This window comes from Branchiostoma floridae, chromosome 6 (genome assembly GCF_000003815.2).
Source record: "Branchiostoma floridae strain S238N-H82 chromosome 6, Bfl_VNyyK, whole genome shotgun sequence".
Lineage (NCBI taxonomy): Eukaryota > Metazoa > Chordata > Leptocardii > Amphioxiformes > Branchiostomatidae > Branchiostoma > Branchiostoma floridae.
The window spans coordinates 10,230,892-10,245,723 of record NC_049984.1 but is presented as its reverse complement, the minus strand read 5'-3'; the positions used below and the strand labels follow the sequence as shown (position 1 = coordinate 10,245,723).

General features: G+C 40.8%; 2 protein-coding genes across 2 annotated transcripts in view; both read left to right on the top strand.

The window, feature by feature from the left end:
- The window catches only part of LOC118418085 (sushi, von Willebrand factor type A, EGF and pentraxin domain-containing protein 1-like), an 11,346-nt gene extending 1,094 nt beyond the window's left edge, over window positions 1-10,252 (top strand). Inside the window, exons 3-18 of the mRNA XM_035823913.1 lie at window positions 72-171; window positions 448-539; window positions 671-846; window positions 1,125-1,491; window positions 1,911-2,066; window positions 2,368-2,529; window positions 2,777-2,938; window positions 3,464-3,673; window positions 5,025-5,252; window positions 5,766-5,879; window positions 6,489-6,620; window positions 6,994-7,214; window positions 7,508-7,694; window positions 8,217-8,444; window positions 8,736-9,806; window positions 10,101-10,252. Of these exons, the coding sequence (XP_035679806.1) occupies window positions 72-171; window positions 448-539; window positions 671-846; window positions 1,125-1,491; window positions 1,911-2,066; window positions 2,368-2,529; window positions 2,777-2,938; window positions 3,464-3,673; window positions 5,025-5,252; window positions 5,766-5,879; window positions 6,489-6,620; window positions 6,994-7,214; window positions 7,508-7,694; window positions 8,217-8,444; window positions 8,736-9,806; window positions 10,101-10,252 (3,758 nt within the window). The remainder of the gene's footprint in view (window positions 1-71; window positions 172-447; window positions 540-670; window positions 847-1,124; window positions 1,492-1,910; window positions 2,067-2,367; window positions 2,530-2,776; window positions 2,939-3,463; window positions 3,674-5,024; window positions 5,253-5,765; window positions 5,880-6,488; window positions 6,621-6,993; window positions 7,215-7,507; window positions 7,695-8,216; window positions 8,445-8,735; window positions 9,807-10,100) is intronic.
- Window positions 10,253-10,261: 9 nt separating this feature from the next.
- On the top strand, window positions 10,262-12,945 carry LOC118417670. The gene is made up of 3 exons (XM_035823313.1): window positions 10,262-10,369; window positions 10,752-10,915; window positions 11,241-12,945. Exons 1-3 carry the CDS (start codon window positions 10,311-10,313, stop codon window positions 11,975-11,977), a joined length of 960 nt encoding a protein of 319 aa, XP_035679206.1. The 5' UTR covers window positions 10,262-10,310; the 3' UTR covers window positions 11,978-12,945.
- Window positions 12,946-14,832: the final 1,887 nt, after the last annotated feature.

Genomic DNA, 14,832 nt, shown 5'->3' with positions numbered 1-14,832 from the left:
TATTTTATGTGAGTGTTGATTGTACGACGTTGATCTGAAAACATCTTAACCTTTAACATTTTTTGTTCCAGCACCTGCATGTGAGGCTCCTGCCCCACCTCAGAATGGGGTAGCAGTTTGTGGATCCATCCCAAACTTCCAGCAGTACTGCACTGTGCGCTGCAATGAGAGGTAACAGTCTTGGTACATGTGCATGTGCATACAAGTCACTGATAAACATATATATATATTGGAAAGTCAGGAACCAGCATGTATATAAGGGTGTATCTAACTATTAAGCTTGGGAAAAAGGGAAGAATGGAAGATTTATACAGAAGATTTATACAGTTTTCGTATTTAACAAACTTGGCCTTAATTTGAAATAATGATTTGGAACTAGATATCATCACGATATCAAAATCTAGATATAAAGGTGTAACATTAACATTATGTTATCCTGTTCACTAGATATGACTTTGCTGTGATCCCAGCAGATGAGTACAAGTGTGACTACAGTGGAAACTGGCATGGGTCTCCATTTCCCTGGCCAGACTGTTCAGGTGAGTTGAAGATGTCACTAGCTGTTGTACTGGAACATGAAAAAAATGTTTGCATTGATTTTGATTTCTTGCAAGGCTTTTGTTTTCTACTTTATTCTGTGGAATCAACTCAGACTAATCTGATGTTGCAGGCCGTGTGAGACCTGGAAGGGCGACCCAGAAGAATGACCTGTACTACTACCATGGTAACTGTGAGGAAAACATTGAGGAGATCAAACAGGGTTTCCTTCAGCTGTACAACACTCTAACTAGTAGTGACTGCAGTGCTGTCAACCCTGCTATCACCTGTAATGTGACTGATATTGAGGTAGATCCTCTTTATGCTAATTCATTTTTAGCTCCTTGTGATGTTTGTATATGTAGCCATTGAAATCATTTCAAATTTTATGCAAACTTTGAGGAATGTATCATTGGTTGTTCAGTTTTTCCTAAAAGATTTGCGTTAAGTTATCAATTACATTGCCAGCATTTTATACCAGTTGGGTCTCAAATTCGACTTAGACTGTCACAGAAGATCCCTCCTTTTAAAAATGATCACAGCAAAGATTATCTAATAAATTTTGTTCTTTTTTGTGTTTTGCTCAGGTTGAGTGTGGAGTGACTTTTAGAAGACGAAGGGATGTCAGTGATGACAGGATAAGAACAAGGGCAGATGACCACAGAATTGTGAAAAGACAGACCGAACAACAAGCAAACCTCAAGATCTTCTTTGTCATTGTGGCTGTGTTTGGTGATGGAGGAGATGTCTTACAGCATGACCAAGCAGCCATTGCTACTGCATTGGATGAGATGTACTTCGAGATAGCTGATAAGGTGGAGAACAAGACATTTGACTTACCACTAGGAAATGAGACCCTGGAGCCCATGCACTACACAGGCTTCTTGGCCGAGTTTGAGCTGAATTGTGCCCCTGGACAACTGGCAAAGATTGAGAACTTTGGAGCATCATGTGGTAAGTTGAACTATACTCTAAATTGTTGACTTAAACACTGATACAATATAAACCTTTCATGTCCAGTGCTATCACGTATCTGGATGCATTTCAACTTCAAAGCCTTAATGTAAAGTATACCATGGAAGCGTGCCATCCCAATGGCTTAAGGCATAATGTCCTGAGCCACAGTACAGCATAAGAGCAATAAAAGTTTATGGAGTACTCTTACCATTCATTCAGATGCCAGATGTATTTCTGCACCAAATTGGAAGATGGCACAAGCTGATTCTTCTTCTTCAAACTACCCATACTCAATAGAAATGGCAGCTTAATTTGATGTAGGCCATGAATTGCTTTTCATATATATATGATTCAGTAATAGTCTATGTTTAATACTTCAAGTCATCTCCTAAACCAGTGCTTTCCTTTGTCTCCAGTGAACTGCCCAGTGGGTACATATGGGAACGGTACAGTGTGTGTGCCATGTGCAGTGGGCTGGTACCAGGATGAGGAGATGCAAACCCAGTGTAAACAGTGTCCCGCTGGTACTTCAACTCTGTCTGAGGGATCCAAGAACTCAACCGACTGCAGGGGTGTGTACATGATATAAAATGTGGTTGCTTTAAGTCTTGTACAAAATGCAAGTCACCTTTAGTTATTCTGATAAATCTGATATTTTGGAGCAATTATTTCATCCAAAAGTGATGTGGTGACAAGGATTATTTGATCATTTCTTGCTACTTTAATTTCTATTAAACATAATGTACTCCTAGTAAATAAATCATTAAGCATTAGATTTGACCATCATTTGATCATGATTTAACCAAGCATATCCATAAGAAGTCAAGTAGAGGCTGTCTATTTTTTATGCTTCATGAAAACTTTTTGTTTCAGGATTCTGCCAGCCTGGGATGTTCTCAGACACAGGTCTGGAGGACTGCAGCCCATGTGACATTGGTTACTACCAGCCTGAGAGAAACGCCACCACGTGTCTCGCCTGTCCCGACAGCAAGTCCACAGTTGGCATGAACTCCACATCTCCAGACCAGTGCATTAGTGAGTTATCAAATACCACTTAACAGATCATATAAAAACATTTCTCTCGCATCAGTATTTTTAATACATTATGTCTTTGTTCAATATAGAGGGATATGATTCAACATCTTCCTTTTGCATATTCATTTACCAGTGCAAGTAATGTCTGTAGTAGATATATAATATAATCAGCACTTCCCACATGTTTGATCAAGTATGAGATGTTAGTTGTAGAATCATGAGTTATTCATACAATGATTTTGTGCAGGTCATTGCCTTGCTGGTCACTTCTCCCCCACGGGACTCCAACCCTGCGAGCCCTGTCCCCTGAACACCTACAACCCCAACCCCGGGCGCAGGGGCTGTGTGGACTGCCCTGGGACACAGGAAACATTCTTCCTGGGGGCAACCAGTCCTAATGACTGCTTTGGTAAGATTTCATACATTTTTGTGACGGACCTTTCCTTGGTGCTGAAATGCCATTAGACTGTAGTGTATACAGATTGAACCTTGTTTTGTAATGAAAAGTACATAGAGTGAAAGGCTAGTTCAGCTGTACAAATAGTAAGCATCATTTTATTAGCAAGACAAGTGCTAGAAGTGCTCAGTACCATGCCCAGTATCCATGATATTCATGTAGCACAATGTTGAGTGTAGGTTAAATACCTCTGTAGATTAGGGTCAGCTTCTTGGTGCTACATTTCAAAACACATGGATCTGAACAGAAATATTTTACCTGCTACACATTAAGTGCAGAGTGCATTCCTTTCTTTCAAAAAATCCTATCAGAGCAAAGGCAGCTAATTTTGGCTTACTTGACCAGATGAACCAACATTTCAGTACCGAGGTCAGTTGCTAGGGGGTCTTGTATTGTTGCATACATGGAGTTATTTGAAGCATTTTGTCAAATTGTGAACTGCAGTATGAATCATCAATGATTTCTTTTTGTTCACAGCAAATGACAACTGCCATTCCAACCCATGCCAAAATGGAGCCACATGTGAGGACCTTGTGGGGGGTTACCTGTGCCACTGTGCTCCAGGATACAATGGGACAGACTGTGAGCAGGACCTTGATGACTGCGCCTCCACCCCCTGCAACAACAATGGAACGTGCCAGGATCTAATCAATGGCTTCAACTGCACTTGTGTGTCTGGCTATACAGGTCAGTGGAGTACTTTATTCTACTAAATGTATTTTAGCAATTTTATGTTTGATGTTTCAAACAACAGACAAATCCCAAATACTGGAATTAGAGCAACATAGGTCAACAAGTGTTATGAGTGAGAATACCATAAAGGATTTTTGTCATTCAGCTTTGTTCCCTTAATTCAGTCATAATAATTTCTTGGGTTCATCTTTGATACCTTAACTCTTTTTGTCAGAAGTTAGCAAGAATAAGATCACACAAATATTGTACTTTTTGTACAGTGTACAACAGAAACCCAAAGTTTTGTGTTCCAATCTGTCTAAAGACATTGACATTAAATAAAGCAAATGTGATCCAGAGATGATGACCTCGCCCTGCCTTGGGTTGAGCCAAACATTGATCCTAATCTTTAGAAGCACAATCAGCTTTGTATCAGAGATTGGATTTTAAGCCATCGGGCTCAGTTTCTATACAACGAAAGTCTTGAGTGATTGTTTGGGAACCAAGTCAAGGTTTTGCATATGCTACATGCTATTCATTCCATGGGAACTGTCAAGAAGTATCGATCCCAAGAGGAAAACATTGATAGTCTATTAATGAGCTGCACCATGCAGTAGACACAGGCCACCCAAAAGTCATAACTGAATTATCGGTTGTCCACTTTTCTGGAATCAATTTGCTGTCATGAGAGCAAATGTCAAAGGAAGGACCAAAGCTTCCCTACATATTTATAGGTGGCCTTTAACTTAGAGATGAGGAAAAATTGATTTTGCAAAAAAAAGGTGCTTGAATGTACAGCTGTTGACAAAGGTGTATGCTGTGGTGCAAAGCTTCATACTAAGGTGAAGGGCATGAAATATTATACTGGTGTTCTCAGAATGCAAAATCAGCAGTGAGTGTATGGAGACTGTAACAGTTCACTACATACATCACCTTGCCAACTCTCCATCTATTCAATAATTCATAGAAACAAGTCTTGACTAAATCTTTATATACTGTGTCTTTCAATAAGAAAGTACTATCAATTAATCTCATATGAATAAACAAAATCATATTATATGAACATAGAATAAAGTAACGTCATACTGATAAACTTTTGAATAAAGGTTTGAGTGTGATTTGTCCATAAGTTTAAAAAAAAAGATACATTATCATCCTTGCTGTTTCTTTGAGCTTTCCAGGAGCAGTTTTGTAGTCTTGTTTTTTTGCAAGGCTTGATAACAGCCTGTCCAACTTTGGGGATAGAGGGGCTGTTATTCCCATGGACAGTGAAGACTATCTTGTTTTTAAATATGGCAAATTAAGACAGTACATACCACTAAGTATTCATCCATTTGTATAACACTTCCTCTCCACTGTACTTCAGGTGACACCTGTCAGATGGAAGTGAACGAGTGTGCGTCCTCTCCCTGCCAACATGGCGGCACCTGTATCGATCTGTTCAACACATACCAGTGCTACTGCCTCCCCGGGTATGCGGGACACTCCTGTCAGCAGGAGATCGACGAGTGCAAATCCTCCCCCTGTCTCAGTGGGGCCAGCTGTGTGGATGAGGTGGATGGGTACAGGTGTGATTGTCCACCTGGGTTTGCAGGTAAGACTACCACTGTAATGATATCAAAACCACGACCTTTAAAAAAACATGTTGTTTTTTATGCTTTAGAGTACAGCATGGGATTGCTATGACATGTGTTGTCAAACAAAAGTTTAGATTCTATTTCAAAAAAGTCTTTACTTATCACACAAAAATATATAATCCCATTAATATAAATACTAGCTTTGACTGGTGAATGCTGTTTGATATGTTCATGCTGTTTTATTTGAATCCTTATGAAAAACCAACTGAAGGTTGACAATTATTACATTTATATTAAATTGCCCTCAAATCTCTACATTACCCTACTGTAACAGTGCTTGTAAAACTAGTAGTTTGAACACCAAAAACACCCCCCAAAACGCCACAGACACCACTCTTTAGGGCCTTTAATGCATACCACATTGTTATTGTAGTTCATGAAGGAACACATTTCGTTGCTAGGTTGAAGTGACAGTTTTTATTGTACATTATAGTTCATGAAGTGACACATTTCTACCACTATCTCATCAGGTGACCACTGTGACAGGGAGATTGATGAGTGTCAGTCCCAACCCTGCCAGAATGGAGGGACCTGTAACGACCAGGTCAACATGTACAACTGCACCTGTGTGGAGGGATGGTCAGGTGAGCAACTGTCTGGTAGCAATAGAATCTGTCAGTTTTGTGGTCATATGTAAAGTAGAAGACAAAGTACATTTTACTGTAGATTGTCCTTTGTATGACAGTGATAGAAACATTCTATTCAACTATGTGTTAAGTAAATATCCCCACTTCAGATTATTAAATTGTAAAGAAAAAATTATATTCCTCACAGCCTTTGATAAACCAACTCTAACCAATCACACAGTGAGGTATATGCAATGACCGAGAAGTGAGAGGAAGGCGAATGTAGTAGAGAAGATTGGTTCTTTGTATGTACATACAAATGTAATGTAAATTGTAATTCCAGTCCTCGTGGACCTGACGGACAAACACCATAATTGTAAATACCATCATGTTACATTAGCCAAAAAAATTTGCAATAAATGTCTTCATTCACTAACCTGTCAGTTGTTGTTGATACAGATAACAAGCCATAACACTTTGAAGTGTTTCTACATAATGTTACATATCTAGTAGATGGACATTGGGATGATATCATCTTGCGCCAGCCTCAGTATTGTTAAGTTTATGGCAAGATTGTATGATTATAGGAATGATATATCTTACTTGACTGATATTTTTCCCCACCAGGTCCACATTGTGAGGTAGACACTGATGACTGTGAGGGGGTGACCTGTCAGAATGGAGGCACCTGTCATGACAGACTGAATGACTTTGTGTGTGAATGTCTCCCATCCTTCTCTGGCAAAACCTGCCAGCATGGTAAGGATCTAATTAGTTGTTGTTTTTCTTATTTCATAACAGCCAATGTTGAACTGAGCGTGCTCTCAAATTCAGCTTAACGAATCTTACATTCACCCATCTTCAATTATGGTACGACACATGACTTTCTAACCATCACTGATCTTTTGATTTTCCTATCAATCTTGGCTTGTAAATACACATTATACAAAGTAACCTGTCCTCTGTGAAGTAGAGCAACAGAAAAGTTATGAAGCAGTTATCAGTGTAATTGTAAAAACGCACTCGTAAATTCCAATCTGATTCTTTCTAGAACATTATGTTTTGGGAATCACATAGATTTTGTACAAAGAAACAAAAACCTAACTTGTGAATGACATCTTCAACATTGCAGCAAATGCAGCTGACTTCGACCTGGTGTTCACAAAGATAACCACTGCAGACTATGCCATGTTCAGGGCCGAGTTCCTACACAACCTGCCCCAGTTCACACTGTGTACATGGCTCAGGACTTCAGACACCATCAACACTGGCACCATCTTCTCTTATGCTGCTGAGAGTAACTTCCTCAACAGGGATAACACACTCACATTGAGCGACCCAGCACACCTCACGGTAGGTCAATCATGTTTTCTTCTTTGTAACTCAAATAGCAAACAGCTAGCATGGATTACCTTCTTCATCTTATATTTGTCAGCTAGATAAAGAAAAGATTGCACATGACATGAGAAAGTGCTAGTAGGCCTGTTAGATTGAGGGATTCTTCAAAGATCCTGCAAAAACCAGGAAGCTCAGTTGCCAGGGTTGAATGAAATTGAAAGTTCTCCACAGTCAGCTACAAACAAGTGATAAAAGAATAGTGATAACATGTAAAAGGCTCTAACTTTTGTCTACTGTATCTATTGCAGTTGTTTGTGAATGGCGAGGAGGTGCTTCTGAATGTGGCAGTGAACAATGGCCAGTGGCACCACGTCTGTGTGTCTTGGGTCAGTGCTGGTGGCAGCTGGGAGTTCTACCTGAACGGCAACTTACAGAACAGTGGGGCCGGACTGGCCACGGGGACACAGGTCATGGGAGGAGGAGTTGTTGTCCTTGGTAAGTGAATATGCCGTGTTGCTTTTAAGTAATACATAATAGTCTTGACTTAGATAAGCACATTTTTAGCTGCTACTTAGATGAAGGCAGTCAGTCTTAAATCACTCAACGGCGAAGTTACGTCAGACAGAAACACAGGTTAAAGAAGGTATTTGATTCTATTCAAGATGCCTCTGATGGGAATTTGTACGGTACATTACATGTAATTGGAATGCTTCATCAGAGACTTGGACATTGTCCAAATACTTCCCTGAAGCCAGACTGTTGTATCAGATGTGTTAGTAGTCACTGTTTCAATCTTAGAGGGTAGGAGCCTGCAAGGCATTTTAATAGTGCGATCTATAATGTTAACATTGCATTACATTATCTTCTGAATTAACTATGATATAAAGAAATGATACGTCCATATTCCGGTGCTTGTCATGAGTAACTGCTATTTGGCATTTCTTATAACCTGGATGTCTAACTTTCATCGACATAGATATTAAACAAAACCATTCTATGGTCCCAATCTTTGATCAGGTCAAGATCAGGACAGTGTGGGAGGAAGCTTCCACCCCCGAGAGGCGTACCATGGTGAGCTGACCCGGCTGAACCTGTACGATGACAAGCTGTCAGCAGGAGATGTGGGGGTTCTGGCCGCCTCCTGTGTGGACAGGACCAGCGGGACTGTGCTGGCCTGGGGTGACTTCCGCCCTGCTGGGATCTTACATGGAGACCTACTGGCACGAACGCCGTCCTGGTGTCTTGGTAAGTGGTGACTTGTTTGGCAATGTCTTAGCCATTACTTTAATACCCCTTTCAAAAATACTGAAATCTCCCTGAAATCTCTCCATACAAAGCTAAACTTTCTACGGAAGATGCAGTACATTTGTTAACTCTGATAGCATTACCACATTGCATGCAGGGTCAGTTATGAACATGTACAAAAAACGTATTGTGTGTGCTTGTGTCATTGGACAAGATGTGTAAACTGTAATACACGTCAGGTATTTTGATTGACTGAAGTTTTACTCATTTGTCGTATCCATCATTTTCTAGACACCAATGAATGTCAGTCCTCGGATGTTTGCAATGGACGAGAGTGTCGAGACACCCGTGGATCGTATGAGTGCACGTGTCCCGCAGGCTGGACAGGGCAGAACTGTGACTTCAACATTGATGAGTGCAGTTCCTCTCCTTGTGCTAATGGGGTGTGCACAGACGGCATCAACGGCTACACTTGTAACTGTACTGTGGGATACACTGGCAGGAACTGTGAAGAGATGGTCAACCCTTGCGAGAAATCACCATGCCAGAATGAAGGTTCATGTGTACCAGGTTCACACGGTGACTTTACTTGTACATGCACTGAGCCAAGTATCATGAACGAAGTCTGTGCATATGAGACACAATTCTGTGACAACAACCCATGTCAGAATGGTGGCACCTGTTTGAACCTGAGGGATGGCTACACCTGTACATGTCCTACAGGGTTTGGAGGGACAAACTGCTCACTTTCTATTGACCCTTGTGACTCAAGTCCATGCTATAACAACGGTACATGCTCAAGTTACCAGGGTGGATTCCAGTGTTCCTGTCCACCTTTGTACATCGGCTCACATTGTCAGGTCTACAACAACCCATGTGTGGAAGGCCAGTCACCCTGCCTTAACAATGGTACATGCAACCCTACCAACAATGGTAGAGGATACGAGTGTGTGTGCCAATCACCAGAAACTCAGGGAGAGAACTGTGAAGAGCTGTTGCCGTGTGCTGCTGCCCAAAAGCAGGCCCCTCCTTGCCAAAACAATGGCACATGCGTCAACAATGGTAGTGGCTACCTGTGCGACTGCCCCTCTGGGTTTAACGGGGAGTTTTGTGGGACAGTGGACCACTGCGCAAGTGCCCCCTGCATCAATGGCGGTTCCTGTGTCACGGAGTCAGACGAGTACACCTGCAAGTGCACAAGGCCAGCAGAGATGGATGCCAACTGCCGCTACCTGGGAACCACCCCAGCTCCCACTCCTTGCGACCCCAACCCTTGCCTGTATGGAGGGCACTGTGAGACCCAAGGTTCTAACTTTGTTTGCCGCTGTGCAGTCAAGCATGAAGGAATGACCTGCAACAAAGGTAATATTATAATTCAAATAAATTCTACTCTGCTGTGATATAAAGTTATCAGCATCCCAAATGTTGCCTCTCAGCCTTTCTATGTCCTTGACATTGTTGACGTGTTTATGTCCATTACATTAATTGCATTTGATGAAATGTCAGTAATATTCTCATTTCTTTTAAATCTTGATAATCTGCACTTATAGAATCAAGTTTTTGAGTTTAATACAACATAGAAATACGTTCATTTGGAAGTTTTCATTAACACAAGTGGAACTTCATTTAATCCTGAATACATTGTGTTCATTACAGCCTTTGAGCTCTATGACACCACCATCAGGCTGAATCTGGCCTACACCTCAGACCTGCGTACTCCAGAATTTGAAGACAGCTTCATCAGAAATGTAAGTTTGGATCCTATAATAAATGTAACCTTCCTAACTTCTTTTGTCCCTGAATTCTAAAACACCCTGCAAAAGAAATGCCTGATGACTGATTCCATCTTTTGTACAGTTCCAGAAGATGTTCCAGGCCACTGGCCTTCCTGGGGAGATGGATGTCACAGAGATCACTGATGTCAGGTTGGTGTTGCATTCATTCTACTACAGAAGCATAGATTTTGAAAAATGCAACTGTTGAATACATGCAACTGTTGCGTGTTGGTTTGGATAAAGTTCCTAAATAGGGAATATATGGCTCCAGGATCTTTTCTGAAGATGTGGTGTAAGTGTGAACGGTTGGCTTGAGGTTGCCTTCCACACATACTCTGTTAAATACTTGAAACTTTCTTCCACCTGAAAAGAATACAAGCTTTTCAGAATTATACAAATGTACAATCTAAAAAAAAATTATACAAATGTAATCTTCTCTTTCCTAAAGGCTCCTTTGCCCTTGTAAGTTCTGGTTACAGTATAAGTCATCAGAGGGAGCTAAGCTAACCTCTTGATTTTTCTATATATACAGGTCAGGCAGTGTGATTGTGGACTTCACAGCCAAGCACTCCATCCTTGCCAACGAGACCAGTCCAGATGTGAACACTCTGAAGCAGGCCATGGAGACCCAGCTGAGAACGGGGCGGATGGGAGGCCTGGCTGCCAACAGCAATGGATTTGCCCTGTCTGTCCAAGGTGGGTACATATGTGCATTACCAGAAAATAATATTGTGTGGGCAACTGTTAATCTTGTTAAGTTTACTAGCTCATGTTGGAAATACACATATATCCATAATCAACACAAGTTGAGGTGAAAGCTATTTTACCATGACAATACTAGCTATCAGTACACATACATGTATACACATAATTTTGGTCCAGATTTTGTGTCAACAGTCAGTGCCCTAATATAGGATGTGGTTACCTGTCCATAGATGCATTGTTAATTAATTTTGCTCATTTGTTGTATTACATGATCTGAATGTCCATTAAGGCTAATTGTTCTATTGTTTTCCAACAGGTCTGGAGACAACAACAACACCCAAGATGACCCCAGTACCAAGGGTCGCTGATGACACCCTCATCATCATCATCGTGGTGGTGCTGGTCTGCCTCACGGTCATCGTTGTTGCCATAGTCGCTGCCGTCATCCACACAAAGAGAAAACAGAAGCGGAAGCTTCCTCCCACGCCCACTGCCAACATAGGCCACCAGAACAAGGCCTTCCGCGGTAGCCGTGACAGTGGCATCATGCAGGACATCAACAACCAGAGTATGCTGCCAGGCCAGAGGTTCGACCAACACATCTATGAAGACTTGAATCAGTTCAGGATCGATCACTACGCCGAGTCCGAGTTTGTACCCAAGACAGACTTTGATAATGCTGTTAATCAGTCCAAGAGTGCAAAAAGCAGGCGTGACCTCCCTCCCGTACCCCAGAGCTCACAGTATACAGACATGTCAGGAGCAACTAACACCATCAAACAGGCCATGATGTCGGAGGAATATGTGATGGAAGATCACAACACGTCCACGTACCAAGACCTGAAGCCTTCAGAATACCAAGGTCTTGTGAAACCTCATAACCAACAGGTTAGGAAGAGAATGAACAGTAGTAATGATGGTCACAGTGTTGTGTACCAGAATGAAGCATTTGTCAATGATGAGATTTTACCCAGCCCTCCACCTGGCAGTAAGATTGTGTATGAGAATGAAGATGACAGCTTTAACAAAGCACTACCTTCAACAAGGTTATAATACACGTGTATAGGGAAGATATTCAAGACAAAAAACACCAAAGATACTGTATATCAACCAAACACCTTTTGGTAAGGTGTAGAGAGGAAATTTTATTTTGAGACAATCATATCATTGTTGTAAATAGTTACACAGGTGCCTTAAGTTGCATTAGCCTGTATCTGTGCACATACTGTATGTGTAAACAACGCATTAGAAAGTGTTGCTGCAATAAGCCATATGTGTTGCATGAACAACAGCTAAATAACAACACAGTTCTTGCCAAGAGCTATGGATCAAAACTAGCATCTAATGCAGAAATCTATGAATATTATATATGTTTAGCCAAGAGGATTGAATTGTTTTATATGTGATGTATAATTATATCAAGACTGCATAGTGACTTTGATGATTTTTAAAATGAGATGGTGACAACATAATGTTTGTATGATTTTTTAAAAACCTGTGTCCCTATGTCTGGTGCATAATGTAGTAGAACTGTTACATCATAACTTACATGTACTTTGTATTGTAGCAATCTAGTGAGAAGCTATTTTGACATGAAATCATCATAATAAAATCATTATAATCTATCAAAAACGTCTATTAAAGTTAAAAATATTAACCTAAGTATTGCACTTTCTTCTTTCTGTGAAAGCACAAGAGACAATAAATAGAATGGAGATGATAGTGATATAAAAACCCAATGTTGTTGCATACAATTGCTGTATTCGTTACTGTAAGATGTATATTAAGTCAAATATTTGATACTAGATGTACATAATGCTAACTGTGGTTTTCCATGTAATTTTACCAAAAATGAGCTGAGTTTTTATATACTTGGGGCTGGTATCCCCTTAAATACTACTGGTATACAATGTAGTAGCAAGAATCGATGTGAAAAGTCAATACTATGAATGATGGTGGAAATCATTTTGTATATTGTAAAGTTTTATATAGAACAATTAAAGAGGCTGGTGATTGAAAAATGTGGATTGTATCTATTAGCTAATAAGAACTGTAGACAATATTTTGCACATATTTTGCATTGTCTCCTTATTACTAGGCTTGTATAATGCTACAACGTACAACTAAGAGTAAAACAGAAAGCCCTTTTATTGATTTTGGAACTGCAATTAACTCTTATCTACTGATTGCAGTTAATGAGTAACAGCCAATTCTCCAAGTGGGAACAAGCCTCGCAAATCTTAGGCCTAGAGGGAAGGAAAACTAAGCATTCAGGTAGAACTCAAGCTGGCATGATTTATGAACAGCTTGCAATTTCCCTTACATGCCTGAAGTTCTGAGCCGTAAGACGCTTACTGGCTCCCAACTTTCTGTGACTCGAGGCTTGAATAATAATGAATCTCAAAGAAATCTTGGTATCGTAGTCTATCACAGCCATTCAAATGAGATATGATGTATTTTGTGTGAAAAGGTTCAACACCCGCATGGACACCCCCTTGCAAGTCCAACATGTTTGAGTAAATAGTTCCAACACGTCATACATGTTGATAATACGGTATATCTTGCATACACTTGTAATGTATAATGTGTAGCAAGTGTGGAAACACTTCGCTGAACGATTCAACTTCATCTCATCAAGATGTTTTCTCAACAACGGCGATTTGTACTGCTCTTAAATATTCTGATGCGCCATCCCTCAAAGGTCGTGTACAATCTGATAACTGGCAGTTGGAATCTTGCTATGCTGCATTCAGAATTCGGAGGCACAATGACCTCCATAACGTGTGGTAACTAACGTCAAACTAATCCAATGGCCCGAAACTACAACTCAGTGACATTAGTGCGGTGGCAGAGATATTTCCTAAAATATCTAACAATCTATACTCAAAAGGGCGCAAAAATGCCATAATCGATCGTGCATCTCGTCACCAATGCTGCACTGTCATCCTAATAATAGCCCACGTGATTGGACAAGATTACATAAACAGGGGGAAATCGATGAAAGCCCGGAGGTGAAATACGTCAAAGGAAGCTTCCGACGTAATCTATTGGGCAGAAGACCTGTTGAAGTGGGCGGCGGACACGGGGTATCTATCACGGTCTGCCCGGGCTCCGCAGCAACAGGTCAACCGAAAACGTCCTACCGCACGACGTGATCGTTCTCCGCCTTTATGCCGGGCACGTAGCACGTACCAGATGTGCAGCATCTTAACTCGCTAATCCCGACCTAAAAGCCTTTTTATTGAGCGGTTCGAACATTCTTCACACGTCAGACCCACGTCTGTGTAATGACGACGTGCATCAGCAAAATACTGGGAGCGTATAGTTAGAGTCCATCAACACCGTGGGAGTGAAAGGCACTAAACTGCATTCAATCAGAATCTTTTTGCCAAGTTAACTGGCAACTGGCTTCATTCTTTCTACGTACATCAAACTTTTGGCATACATAAGACCGACTACCCGGTGAACAGATATTACGAAATACCAGCAGACTTAATTTTGTATTTCACTGATGTTTACAGCACAGGCCCCCTTCTACTTGTTATTTAAGACCAGGAGGAGTGAAATCCAGCGGACTACTGTCTCATTCCGTTTAATACACAATTTGCACCGCCATGCCAGATGGTGTTTTACACTGATCATTCATATGTATGCCACATGAGGTCTCCGTATTAAAAAAAAACTTTGTATGCAGACCAAATCCTAGACGACTATTCAGACTTTCGAATCTTAACAAGATCGGTCCTCTGCGCCAAATTCGGAAATCTGTTTCCTCTAAATGCAAATTAGGCATTTACTAATTCGTTTGGCGTAGCGTACCCCAGTACAATATTGCACTGTAGCATCATTTCTAAATTCAGACATCACTTTTTCAAACAGTCTTATCACTGGGGTGTTATAAAGGGCAG

Excerpts from the sequence above, each read along its gene's own strand:
- LOC118417670 (XM_035823313.1), top strand. The coding sequence starts at position 10,311 with ATGTTCCAGGCCACTGGCCTTCCTGGGGAGATGGATGTCACAGAGATC. Across the intron at positions 10,370-10,751 it reads ACAGAGATCACTGATGTCAG|GTCAGGCAGTGTGATTGTGG; the intron begins GTTGGTGTTGCA and ends CTATATATACAG. Across the intron at positions 10,916-11,240 it reads ATTTGCCCTGTCTGTCCAAG|GTCTGGAGACAACAACAACA; the intron begins GTGGGTACATAT and ends GTTTTCCAACAG.